Source organism: Candida jiufengensis (genome assembly GCF_024610255.1).
Source record: "Candida jiufengensis strain CBS 10846 chromosome Unknown scaffold8, whole genome shotgun sequence".
Classification (NCBI taxonomy): Eukaryota; Fungi; Ascomycota; class Pichiomycetes; order Serinales; family Debaryomycetaceae; genus Lodderomyces; species Lodderomyces jiufengensis.
Genome location: NW_026261555.1, coordinates 250,384 through 263,640, shown reverse-complemented (window position 1 = coordinate 263,640; position 13,257 = coordinate 250,384). Strand labels below are relative to the sequence as shown.

General features: G+C 29.1%; 3 protein-coding genes across 3 annotated transcripts; 2 read left to right on the top strand and 1 right to left on the bottom strand. All coding sequences in view use genetic code 12, as the record gives it.

Moving 5' to 3' along the window:
• Positions 1 to 33: 33 nt before the first annotated feature.
• Positions 34 to 722, top strand: KGF54_000427 (phosphatidylglycerophosphatase; the record flags this gene model as incomplete). The annotated part of the gene is made up of 2 exons (XM_051764950.1): positions 34 to 249; positions 306 to 722. 2 exons carry the CDS (start codon positions 34 to 36, stop codon positions 720 to 722), a joined length of 633 nt encoding a protein of 210 aa, XP_051622418.1.
• Positions 723 to 922: 200 nt separating this feature from the next.
• On the top strand, positions 923 to 1,647 carry KGF54_000426 (uncharacterized protein; the record flags this gene model as incomplete). Its single annotated transcript, XM_051764939.1, has 2 exons — positions 923 to 1,168; positions 1,222 to 1,647. The coding sequence occupies 2 exons, from the start codon at positions 923 to 925 to the stop codon at positions 1,645 to 1,647; spliced, it is 672 nt and encodes a 223-aa protein (XP_051622417.1).
• Positions 1,648 to 1,724: 77 nt separating this feature from the next.
• TRA1 (histone acetyltransferase) lies at positions 1,725 to 13,061 on the bottom strand (the record flags this gene model as incomplete). The annotated part of the gene is made up of 1 exon (XM_051764928.1): positions 1,725 to 13,061. The coding sequence occupies one exon, from the start codon at positions 13,059 to 13,061 to the stop codon at positions 1,725 to 1,727; it is 11,337 nt and encodes a 3,778-aa protein (XP_051622416.1).
• Between the last annotated feature and the right edge of the window lie 196 nt (positions 13,062 to 13,257).

Here is a 13,257-nt window from a genome sequence, read left to right as displayed (position 1 = left end):
TAACATTATCACGATCAAAGATAGTAGAATTTAATGCAATTATTTAACCTTAGTGCTACATTAAATGCCTCAAGATTATTATATAACCCTGGATTATGCTTGCCGCATCTCACAGTAAAGTCATTTGATCAATTGAGTATACCTTTCAAAATTCCAGGTCATGATGATGTTAAAATAAAAGGTATCGTTTTAGATAAGGATAATTGTTTTGCCAAAGATCACGATGATAAAGTTTGGCCCCAATATGAGGTATGTTTCACAATTTGCTTTATTTTTATTGTGTTATGATACTAACAATAACTTAGCAAACTTGGCAAAAATTAAAGGATACATACCCAGCTAATCAATTATTGATAGTGAGTAATTCTGCAGGTACAAATGATGACATAAATCACGAACAAGCTCAAATACTAGAACAAAAAACAGGAGTTACTGTATTAAGACATTCAATCAAAAAGCCAGGATGTTATGAAGAAATTTTGTCGTATTTTAAAAAATTAAATATAAATTCAAATGAAATTTTAGTTATTGGTGATAGATTATTCACAGATGTTTTAATGGCCAATACAATGGGTAGTTGGAGTTGTTGGATTAACGAAGGTGTTGAATTAAGTAATAAAATTTTTCCAAAATTGGAAAGACAAGTTTATCAAAATTTAGTATCCAATAGAGAAAACGATCCTTGGAAACCTCCAATTCCTTCAATTCCTATACAGAAATAATAAGAAAAATTTTTTTATCAAGATTTGACAAAAAAAGTAAACACTAGATTTATATTTAGATTAGATCACTGATATTTGTTATGCAAAAGTCCAAGATAAATGAAAGTCAGATTTCCATAGTATTTTTCCATGATTTCGAATCATCAAAAGAATATCAAACTTTCATTCTCATATTCATGTCACACTAGTAAATACCAAAAATGGCTCATAATGTATTATTTGATCCACCAATACAAGAAGGTCAAAGGATTAATGTTGGGAATAATAATACGATAATTGAAAATATTTCAAGTATTTATAATTTATCAATGTTTAAAAATTTATTTCGTACATATTTTTCAATTTTGTTGATTCAGTATATTTTGATATATGCTTGTGTTCCATTAGAAGATATTGAGAATCGGCCTGCAATGTGTTTAGTTTCAAGTATATACATTTTAATTATGGTATGTGTAATTACGAAACATGACACTTATCGTAGATACTAATTTTTTTTTAGTTTGGTATTAATGCATCAATTCTTCCGTTATGCTCAAGTACGATTCCAACTTTACTTTCATTACGTTGTTTGTTTTGTTCATTTATTTTAGAATTGATTGGATTAATTTTAAATATAATCACCGTAGTTCAAAGTTTAAGAGTCGGTAAAATGTTTCAAGTTGAGAAGAAAAATCATGTGATTATTATCAAAAACAATGTGGAGTTATATATCAATACATTTAATATTATTGCAATGATATTTTCAATTTTAGCAACCGTCTCAGTATTTTGCTTGGTTGTAATTTGTGAAAAGGCTTTAGAATATATTGCAAGTAAAGTTGACAGAAGAATTTTGAAACAAAATAAAGAAAAGTTCAAGAAGTTCACTTTAAGTACTGAATCAATGGAGAGATTTACCCAATTACAGAGTAAATATTTTTCATAATAATAATACATTAACTTTTTCCTCTAATAAACATACATAATACATAATTTTTTCTACCCTAGAGTTTTACATCTTGATTAAAAGTAAGCCATCCATAAAGTATCAGCAGCTGCTAAGTTTCTTGGATTAACAGCTTGTGAAATTAATTCTAAAACATTTTGAGTGGCAACTCCTAAACCAGATGATATATGACCCATAGTCATTACTCTTTTAATGATACTTTCAACATTTGATTTAACAACATCTCTTAAATTATTTTCCGGCGTTTGAGAAACCCAATTAATAACTTCATCTCTAACGAACAAAGTCAAATATTGTTCTAAATCAGATTCTGGTTCCAATAATGCTCTTGCAATACATAATACATATACTGCTAATATTCCTTCTAATCCATTGTCTCCAATTAATTTTTGGATGTTTGGAGTTAATCTAAATGGTACTTGTTCAGCATTAACAAATATTGGTTGTGGTTTTTGATTTGAATCTGTTCTATTTGGCATTTTACATGGTAACATGTCTGAAGTCCAAACATTACCTGATCCTTTGTTAACATGAATCTTTTGTGGTTGTCTTGCATTTACACACATCATATAAGTTGTAAAAATAAATGATGCATATTGTGAAGTAAATTGTTTTCTAAATAACCAGAAATTATCAAAGCTTGGATAAAGGTTAAGGAAATAATTTTTCAATACTGTTGATGGAACTAATAAAGTTTGTATAGCACTTAATATTTCAACTCTAATACTTGCTAAATCGGGTTTTGGTAATCTTTGATCAAATGCTGCTCTCAATTTTTCAACTGTATAAATAAATGGTTCATCTCTACTTTTACCATTCTTTCTACAAAAATCTTCATAAATTTTTTGTAATGTAATATCTCTTGTATCATCATTAACAATTCTAATATGTGGAGACAAAGGAACTGCAATTGGTAAAGTAAATTGAATATTTCTTCTTCTTGTTTCAACTTTTCTTGAAATATTATCATTGAAAATTCTAAATAACTGAAAAACTGATTCTTCTCTTCTACAATGACGAGCAGCTGGAAATTGAACTGCAAAAGTATGAAGACTACCATCATGACCTCTAATTCTTAATCTCTTATAACAAGCATTTGTACCACGATCTAAATCGATTGTTGGTAAAAATCTTTCAATTTTAACAAAATGACTATTATTATCTTTATTTAATAAATATTGACCTGGTATTTCAATTTCTTCAAATTTTTGATGATGAAATTCACTTAAATGAGGACATAAATTTTCCAAATTGACTTTTGTAAATCTTCTATCTAATTTATCTTCTAATCTGTCTCTCCATTTTCTTAATTTTGTGATATATGTTTCCAAATTGGGTTTTGAAAATACTAAATCTTGTTCAAATTCTGCTCTTATTTGTTTTGGTAAAACAGTTTCTGCAAATCTTGTTATATTAGCTTCAGTGACTGGTGGTAATTTTGCATCATCTTTTGGATTTCCTAATCTATTTAAATATTGAACTCCATCATTCAATAAAGCAACACCTAATCTATAAGCATCTTCATCTGCAGTACATTTGAATCTCTGATTAATTTGATCAACTAATGATTCTAATGATAAAGCTAATAATGGGTATGCAGTTTTTAAAATAGCCATGATTTCTTCCACATGTTCCAAAGGTTGACGAACTGAATTTGGAATAGTGATTTGCGGTGGTGATTGTTGTGGTTGATGACCATTTTGTTGTTCATTTTTACCATTCTCAGAAGTTCCATTTGCTGCACTATTATTGCCATTGTTGTTATTGTTATTGTTAGCAGCGGCAGCAGCAGCTTGTTGACGAGCCATTTCAATAGCTTGGCGTTGTTGAGCAGCAAAATCTTCACGGGTAGTTCTTAATTGGAAATGCAATGCTTGTGGATAACTTTTAGCTATTCTTACCAAAATTTGTTTAGCTAATTTAGCCTCTCTTTGAGACAACGAAGTCAATAATTGAGGGATAAAAGTAATCCAATACCAAACTGGTACTTCGCCTCTAAAATTTTCAAATGCTTGCGCTAATGTACCTGAACCATCATCTAAACTAATCAACCATAAGATTCTTGCTAATAATTTTCTAGTTTTACCATTTTTGTATAAACCAGCCGCTTGTAAATAACAACTTATTGCATTATTTGCATAAACCATATCATTAGGATTTTCTTTAAATCTTCGATCATTAAACATACCCCATTCAGCCCAAGCTTTTGGTAAATTTAAGTCAATTTGAACTGAAGTTGCGAATGCTTTATTAGCTTCATCTTTTTGATTTAATTTGTTCAAAAACATACCTTTCAAAGTGAAGAATTCAGCTTTTTGTTGAGTTGCAAAATAAACCAAATTGGTGTTACTAATCACATCGAGACCAGTATTTAATTCATTTGGATTTTGATAATGGCATTTAACTTGTTCTTTTAATTTCAAAAATGCTTCTTGAATTTCTATATTTGGCAATTGATATATTCTTGTTAATTCTTTAATACAAACTTCTGGCATATTATGCTTTCTTGCAACATGAGCAAATCTATTTATAACCCAAGCAATTTCATGGAATCCACGATAAGCATATGAATTAGCATTACTTCCAGAACTTGATTGTTGAAGTACAGGAATGAATGGCATATAGACTTTATTAATAACCTGGAACGCATGTTGACGCCATGTAACTAAATCATTCCAAATATTTATATCATCCCAAATGTTTGGTAATCTTTCACGCCAAACTTGTAATACTCTTTTAAGTTCTTGTGATTTAACATCCAAGTTTTGAGCATTTGTACTAACCAAACTTGCATAAACTTGACTAGCTTCCATAAATTCAACATATTGTTGGAAAGTATGCAACAAAGGAATATGCGCATTTGTGAATCTTTTAGGTAATCCATGCCATTTTCTTAATGCTAATTGAATACCTTCATCACATAACTTGGAAAGGTCTTGTAACGTTTCTTTTTCTTGTCCATAACCTTGTAAACATAAAAAAGTTTCAAATACTTGACGACGTGGAGTTGGTACATCCATAACATTTTTAACGGTTTGATCTAAGGTTTCTCTATCATTATACCAATCAGCAACTCTCCAACCACATTCTAATAATAAATCTGAAAATCCTTCATGTCTTGCTAAATCAGTTAAAATATCCCAATGTTGAAGTTTTTCAGAACACAAGATCCAATGATCTTCCCACAATGCATATTCAGATTCACCATATGGTAATGCACCACTTCTAGCTTTGATTTGAGCTGTTTCATATAATTGTTGAGCTTTATCCCAAAGTCCCATTTGTTCATATGATAATGCACTAATTGTTTCAGTATATTTAGCTCTTCTCCTCCATATACCATAGAACATATCATCTTCTTTCAATGTTGCATAAAGTTTTGTTAAAGCATCTTGAACAACTTCACGGACGTCAGCATTAGCATTAATTGATTCTTCATTTATTTGTTCTAGTAATTGTAAACCTTGAGACCAAGCTCCATAATTAGCAGCCAAACATTCAATTGCGAAAGGCGGTAACTGTAAATCATAGCATTTTGCAATACCTTCTAATAAAGATTGAATAACGTTTGGTCTCATGTCAATTTGACGAGTGTGATATTCTTTAGATAATAATATGACCAAAAACCTTGTAAAATCTAAATGTTCTGATCTTGGTATAGATTTAAAAACAATTGGGAATATTGTAGACCAAGTTTTATGAATTGATTCACTACTTTGATAAAACATATCAATTAGAGGTTCAAAAACATCACCAGCTTTTAATTCACCTATTTTGTTCAAAAATTCAGAATGAACTTTCAACACTTCGTCCAATTTTTCATTTGAATCAACTTCCATCTTATCATCATCAGATGTAAATTTTGGAAGTTCAATAGTTTCAATTGGAGCTAATTTGTTTTCATCAGCGACAAATTCAATCTTATTGTCGAAATTAAAAGCACCAAATATAATTTGTAAAGCCTGATTTAACCATGGATAATCAGCCAAATACTCCCAGTTTTGTTCTCTTATAACATAATACAATCTTTTGGAAATATCTTTTTCCAAACTATTATTTAAAATTGACAATAATTTAGTTCTTATAGAAACATCAGTAGATCTTGTACCTACCATAAATGGTTGTTCCATACGAACAGTCAATTCAGTACAACTAAAAGAATCATCTTCAAAAATATCAACGACAATTTGATAAAATTCTTTTGATAACGTAGGTTCACCTCTTACTTCAAAAACCATCATTTTAGATAATATAGCTGCTTTTTCTTTTGTTGTTGGGAATAAATCAGTTCTTGAAAAGACCCAATTTTTGACGATTTTAATTATTTTTTCAAGTGTATCTTTATCCAAACTTCTTTCAATTAATTGAGCCAATAATGATAAAAATATACGTCTTTGATCACCTAAATTTGAAATTCTCATTGAACATAAATTCAATATTTTTTCTAATAATTTAGTTGTCATTTTAGCTTCAAATTCTGCATTTGTATTATCTTTTGATTGAGCTCCCTGATGAGTGATTGTAATATGATCTTTACATAACTTACTGAATGTTTTCATAATAGTAGGTAACAAAGGATCCAATGTTGCTGGTCTATATTGAGCTAATGTCCAAGATAAAGTAACACCTGCTGCAAATGATGGCATATCACCTAAATCTTCGGATACTGATGTAGTCAATAAATTGATAAATTCTTTAACATCATCCTCTTCTTCTTCTTCATCCTCTGACTTCTTTTGTTGATTAATTGCTTCTAATATAGTACACAAAACTCTTTGTAAAATTTCTTGAATATCATGATTATCAGATTTAATACATTTTTCAAGTAGTTTTTGTAAATATGATAAATTAGAAACAATCCATTCTGAATTTTTCCATTCCAAAACAACGCCTAATACTTCCAATGCATTTAAACAATAACCCAATAAATTATTTGAGTTTAAGTCATTTGATAATAAAAATTTTTCAAAAAAGCTTAATTTAACTGTAACTTCTGGCCAATGTTCAGGACTTAATAAATCATATAATATACCTAATGCCTTTTGACCTAATTCACTTTCAGAAGCTCTTTGAGGACTAATACAAACATATCTGATTAAAAATGTAACACAAGCTTCTCTTTGACCAAATGGAATTGTATAATTTGGTGAAGTAGTAAAATCACTTTCAACTTTAACATCATCTTGAACTTCAATTTCAGGTTTGGAGTCAGCTTCCTCCATAGCTTCGTCAGCTGGTTCTTCTGATTCTTTAGTTTCTTCTTTAGATTCTTCACCTTCAACTTCACCATCTTCTTTTGCTTCAGCACCTTCGATTTCCTCTTTAGTTTCTCCATCAACTGCTTCTTGCACTTCTTCAATTTTTCCATCTTTTTCTTCATCTTTTTTCAAGTCTTTAGCTTTTCTTTCCCAATATAAAATCAATTCTGCCAATTCAATTGCCAACACTTGATTTTCTATAGCTGGATTTGCCAATATGGTTAATTTACCCATAGCAGTAATAATATTAGAAACAAAATGTTCTCTCGCAACAAAAAATAAGTCAGGATGTTGAATAATGAATTGATAAACATTTAAAACTTGAGTTACATTAAATCCATCTTCTGATATGATACGACGAGGCCATTTTAACCAAGAATCAACATCTTTCATTCTATCTGACATTACCGGAGCTAGTATATCTAAGGCTTGTCTTACTAAATGTCTTGAATCAGTTTGATGTGTTCGTAACAATGCGACAAATACTTGTGTTGCTAATTTTCCTGGTGTATCGTAAGCTGATATGAAGTATGATGTTGTAACATATGCAACTTGTTTGGTGATGTTGTCATCTAATCTAATGTAATTCCAACTGAATTTGATTATATCTTTACGTAAGTCATTTATGTGCGATGGCGCTAATTTTAATAATAATGCAGTAACTTCCAAAAGTGCATATCTATAACTGTCCATTGCACCAGAAGTATGATTTGTGATAATGTCATTTGTAGATTTCCAAACATTTTGATCAAAAGTATCTACCCATGTAACACCTTCAAATAATTTTGACACATCATTATTTTTGACTGATTCGTAAATAAAAATAGGATTGAAAACTTTCTTCAAGATAAGTATTTTTGATTTTAAGCATGGTTCTGAATCACTGATGAATTCAACAGACTTATTTAAATACAATTTCTTTAATTCAAGATTATCTGTTGAAACAATATCATTAAATATGAAATCTTCTAATTCATTTGATATTTTATATTTCAATTTACAAAGACGGTTGATAATGACAAAGATCAAATCAAATTCTTTTTCGTTATTTTTGACAAAATCAACAGCAAGATGTTGTAATTTGATAATAGCTTGATCATTTTGAAAATGAGCTGCGGATAAAACAGGAGCAGTACTTATTTCATGAGCATCTTCTAAAAATTCGGATAATGTAATTAATAAATCCTTTTGACCATTGAACCATTCTTTATCGTATTTAGCTATGGCATCAGTTAAATCAATAATATTTGCAAATTTAACAACTTTAACTTCTGGATCAGTTTCATTTTTAACTTCATCGATTAATACTGAAAATTTCTCTTCTGCTGTTTTACGAATATTTTCACAACCATCCATTCCCGCAATTGATGCAAGCATATTTCCTAATTTACGATTTTTGAAATTTTTTATCAAATACTCAACACAGTTTTCTGCAAATCTATTAAGGAATTTTGAAATTGGTTTTCTAAAAGGAGAATCTTGATGACGATCTAAATGACCTTCTAAATATTGTAAAGTATTTATAATTTCTTCCATAAATGTATAAGCTTTAGCCGGTAGTAAATGGAAAATATTTAAAATAGCCATAACAATTTGAACAGTATGATTATTATCAAGATTTTGACCAGCAATTTGTCTTAATGTATTTATTTGAGCCCAAGCCATTAAATGATCTAGTAGTTTTCTACCAATTTCAACTCTAAAATATGAAATCAATAACTCTAATAATCTAGCTAAGGCTTCTAATCCTGATACTGTTAATTTTTTATGATCTGATAAATTCATCAACATTGGACGTAAACCGTTTTGTAATAATTCTTTTGGTAACTTTGCATTTTCTTGTAAACTTGATGCTAAACCTTGATGAGCAGCATTAATAATTTCTGTTGATTTATTACATAATGCCTTGAAAAAGACACCCAAAATTCTGATTCTAGCTTCAGCTAAGGTACCAATTGAAAAATCAGGTTTTGATAATGCTAATGATAATAATTTAATACAAACAACACGAAGTTCAATTAATTGTTTTGAAGTTCTGTATTCACTTAAACGATGAACATTTGCTAATGAATCATCATCAGCATCAACTAATGCTAAAGCTTCCAATAATAATCTATTCAATTCTTCATTGAAACTTAAAAATGTATCTGGTAATGCTAAACAAAATGTAATTGCATCAATATTACCAATTTGCATAGGGAAAGGCAAAGCTCTCAAAGGTTTACCAAATATTGGAGTTAATAGTAAATGTTTACATGGACCAATAATTGATGCAATAGGTACTGAAGTAACATCCGACAAAACTTTTAAACATTCTTGTGCAACTTCTCTAACCATTGGAGTTGGACTTGCTAAATCATATACTAATGCACCTACCAAAGTTTGGAAAGGTTTTTCCATAACTGTCTCTTTAGTTAAATCATTATTACAAGTTTTTAGTAGATCTAATAACAAAACTTTAGCGGATTCACGTACCTCAAATGGAGCAGTTTCTGGAGTATCCCTTAGTATGAAAAAAATGGATCTTGCTAACTCAAACTGTCTTTTATAAAACCAATTTGGAGCTATTCTTAAATCATGAAACATTGTTTTAAGACCAATTACACCACCTAATTTTGTATGATAATATTCATTATAACAACAATGAGTGAATTTATAGAACATTGATCTGAAAATTAATGAATGCAAAGCACTTTCTTCTGATCCAAATAAAGTCACGGTGGTTTCATATATCTTTTTGATTGTATCTATACCTTTTTCTCTAACGTCTTTATCCCAAAAACTTAAAGCATATGTGATAGCACTTAAAAATGCATTTTCACTAATATATGCTTTACCTTCATTATCATTGACTGAAAATTTACGTTCTTTTTTAACTTTTTCAATAACTGATGTAGTAAGATGTAACAATGTAAAATGAATAGTTAATCCATCAATTAATTCAGTGGCTTCATCTTTTAATTCTGGAATTGATACTGAAAAAAATAACATTTCTAATAATTTTGCGAATAATTGTTGTTGACGATCTAATTTTTCAACATCTTTTATATCCAGTGGATTTAGTTTTATATCAACTTCTTTATCTTGTAGTTTTAAAAATTCAACACTTTCTTGCGCATATTGAACAAAATTTTCTGGAATAGGATTTGTATTAATGAATAATTTTAATATACTTGCAAGGTATTTGAATGCACTAATTCTATAATGAATTTTTAGTCTCGGATCATCTAATAATTTTATTGCTGATTCAACACCCGGAGTCACAGATACTGGGACTTTATCATTAAGACCGTATATTTGTACTAATGCTTTAATTTCTTGATCAATATCAGATTGAGTTTGTAAATTATCACATGGTTTAATTTGTTTATGATTTCTACCACCTAATTTACCCAAAATTCTAATAGCAGTATGACTATGTTGATGATGATATGGAACAGGTTCTAAATGTTTCCATAATGCTGCCATTATATCATCAATTACTGGTTCTATCATTGGATCAAAATATTCAGCTGTTAAATTATCAACACATAGTTCAAAAGTACGTAAACCTTGACTTACTAATTCTTGTGAACCATTTAGTGCATAAACTAAGGGACGAGTTAGGTAACTCAAATGAGGTACTAAAACTGATAATCTTACAGGAACAGTTAAACATAATTCAACATATATATCTCTTTCATATGGTCTTCTTGCATTTGCAATCATTTTATTTAAATTTTCCAAAAGTACTGGTAATATTGGCATAATCTCTTTGTATAAATTTTCGAATCTTCCACCACTTATACTTCTGAATAAAATCCTGACTAAGTATGAATATACGATTGGTTCTTCAGCTTTAGTTCCCAATTTCAATGATTCTAATATTAGATAGTTTAAATGAGGTAATAATACAGCTTCATTTGTAGTTGGAAAAAGATTGACAGACATAAAACATAACTTGAACAATCTGATCAAAATATTTGACTTGATTAAATCTGCATTACCTAATTGATCCAATTTACTTTTCAAAAATGATATCAATATACTTGAAAAATTTGCTGATGTAACTTCACTAGCTAAGAAAAATTGAGGTAAATGTAGTAAAGCTGCATTGTCCAACATTGATTCAAACATAAAAGGTAATTCTGAACTAACAATTTCATTAAATGAAGCCGGATCTATGTGTATAAAAATAGTTGCAAATATTTCCATTAAATCTTTTTCATCTTTTGATGAAGTTATAGGTAAATTTGGACCACCAGTTGAAAAATCAAAAGTCTTTTGTGATACAATCGGTTTTGGTTTTGAAACTGAAAAGAATCGTAGACAACTTATACCTCCTCTAAATAATGCTCTTAAAATATTGACTTCTTCTACTGATGTTAATTTTGCAGAATCATTCCATTTATCATAATTGACTTGTTGTTGTTGTTGATCTGGTTGAGGTTGAGGTGGTACGGGTGGATTACAATTTTTTAATCCAAATATTACTGATTTAAGAAATGTCATTAAAGTTCTGAATAGATACCTTGCATCTTTTAACACATCTGTATTAGTTGCAATTGGAACTGTAGCTATTGGTGAATATGAGTCAATATTGAAGATATTTAGTCCTAATTCGTCGTCAACTTTTGGATCTGCTTCTTCTTTTGCTTCTTCTTTATCTAGATCCATTTCATCATTAACTTCATCAGCTTTTTCTTCTTCTTGAATTGGATGTTTTTTGGATGAATATCTTTCTATTGCCTTTTTGGATTCTTTTTCTTTCACTAATTTCTTCTTTTCATATTCATTATGTTTTGCTATGATGAAATTATATTTACGATTTAAACTTTCAAATCTCTTAGCATATGAATCAATAATAATTAAAAACAATTGCCTACCTTCCAATTTATTAGGTAATTTCATAATTTTTTCAACTAAATTTAATAATAATTTTGCACTCATTATTTGTACAGTTAATGCTAATGTATCATCTTTTAATAATCCACAATAAATGTTTACAGTAGACCATATTTGTGGTGGTGTCAATTCATTTCTTACATTATGAATAAAATCAGCTACTGTTGAATATGCTAAAGGTCTTAAAGTTTCAAATGAAGTTAAACCATCACCAATCAAAATTTTTTCATCAAACAATAATTCTAATTTGGGTATGAATTGTGTTCTGAAGGGAGTTGATAATATATGTCTTGTAGCATGTAATAATTCTTTTCTTGCAACTGATAATTCAGCAGGACAATCTTGTAATAATCGAAGTATTACATCAGGTACACATTGACTTTCTTCTGGTTTCATAAATTGACTAGCATAACCTCTTATGAATACATATGCTAAAAATGATGCTGCTTTAACTTGTCCCAATATGAAATCACTATATGCTTGTCTATTTTTAATATTTGGTGATACTGAAGTAACTATTTTATTTTCTGATTCTTCATGGTATAATTTTTGTTGTTCTACTTGTAATTGTAAAATATGAATGATTTTAGGTAAAAACTGGGGTATTGAAGTTGCAGCTAATGGTTTGTAGGATGAATAAAGTGAAACCATAGTTATTGGACATTCAGCTAATGTTTTGAATGAATACATAGCTTTTCTTAAAGTTTTCGAAGGAGTTTCATCATTGAAAGGTGACATTTCTTTATCTTCTTCGTCTATTGAAGAATCTTCAACGAAAACTTCCTTAACAGTTTCATCCATATTATCATAAATTTTTTCCATAACTTCGATAAATGGTGTTACTTTTTCTGATAAATTTGCCTTGTAAGTTTTATGTAAACTTGTTATTATCTTCATACATAATACTCCATTATCTTCATTTTCTTCAACTAGTATTTTAGTTAATGCATCCAAGATTTGTTCTGCAAATGGTTGGAACGTTTCATTCATAATTGATCTATGTATAATTTCCAATATACTATTTCTTAATTTATGTTCAGGACTTGTAGAATTAAACGAGATTGGAACTTCTTCAAGTTCTTTGATAAATTTCGGTATTAGATTCTTGAGGAAGTATTCATATTCTGCTGCTCCATTAAATGATTCTATTGTATCTAGTAATTCTGATAGTATTGAATGTTTTGTTATATAATCATCACCACTTTCATTGAGTCTCGACACAAACGCGTCAAGTTGTGCGGTATAAGACATATTAGAGGTTGAGCGATGATACCTCCTAGTCTTTATATAGGTGATGTTCGATGTATTTGATTTATACGATTAATATAATTTTAAACTATTTGTTTACAACCAAATTATAAAAAAAGTTAAAACAAAAGAGAATACAGGAAATCGATTTTACCAAATTTTTCAAAAGTCATGTGATATACGCGTGACAATCACATTT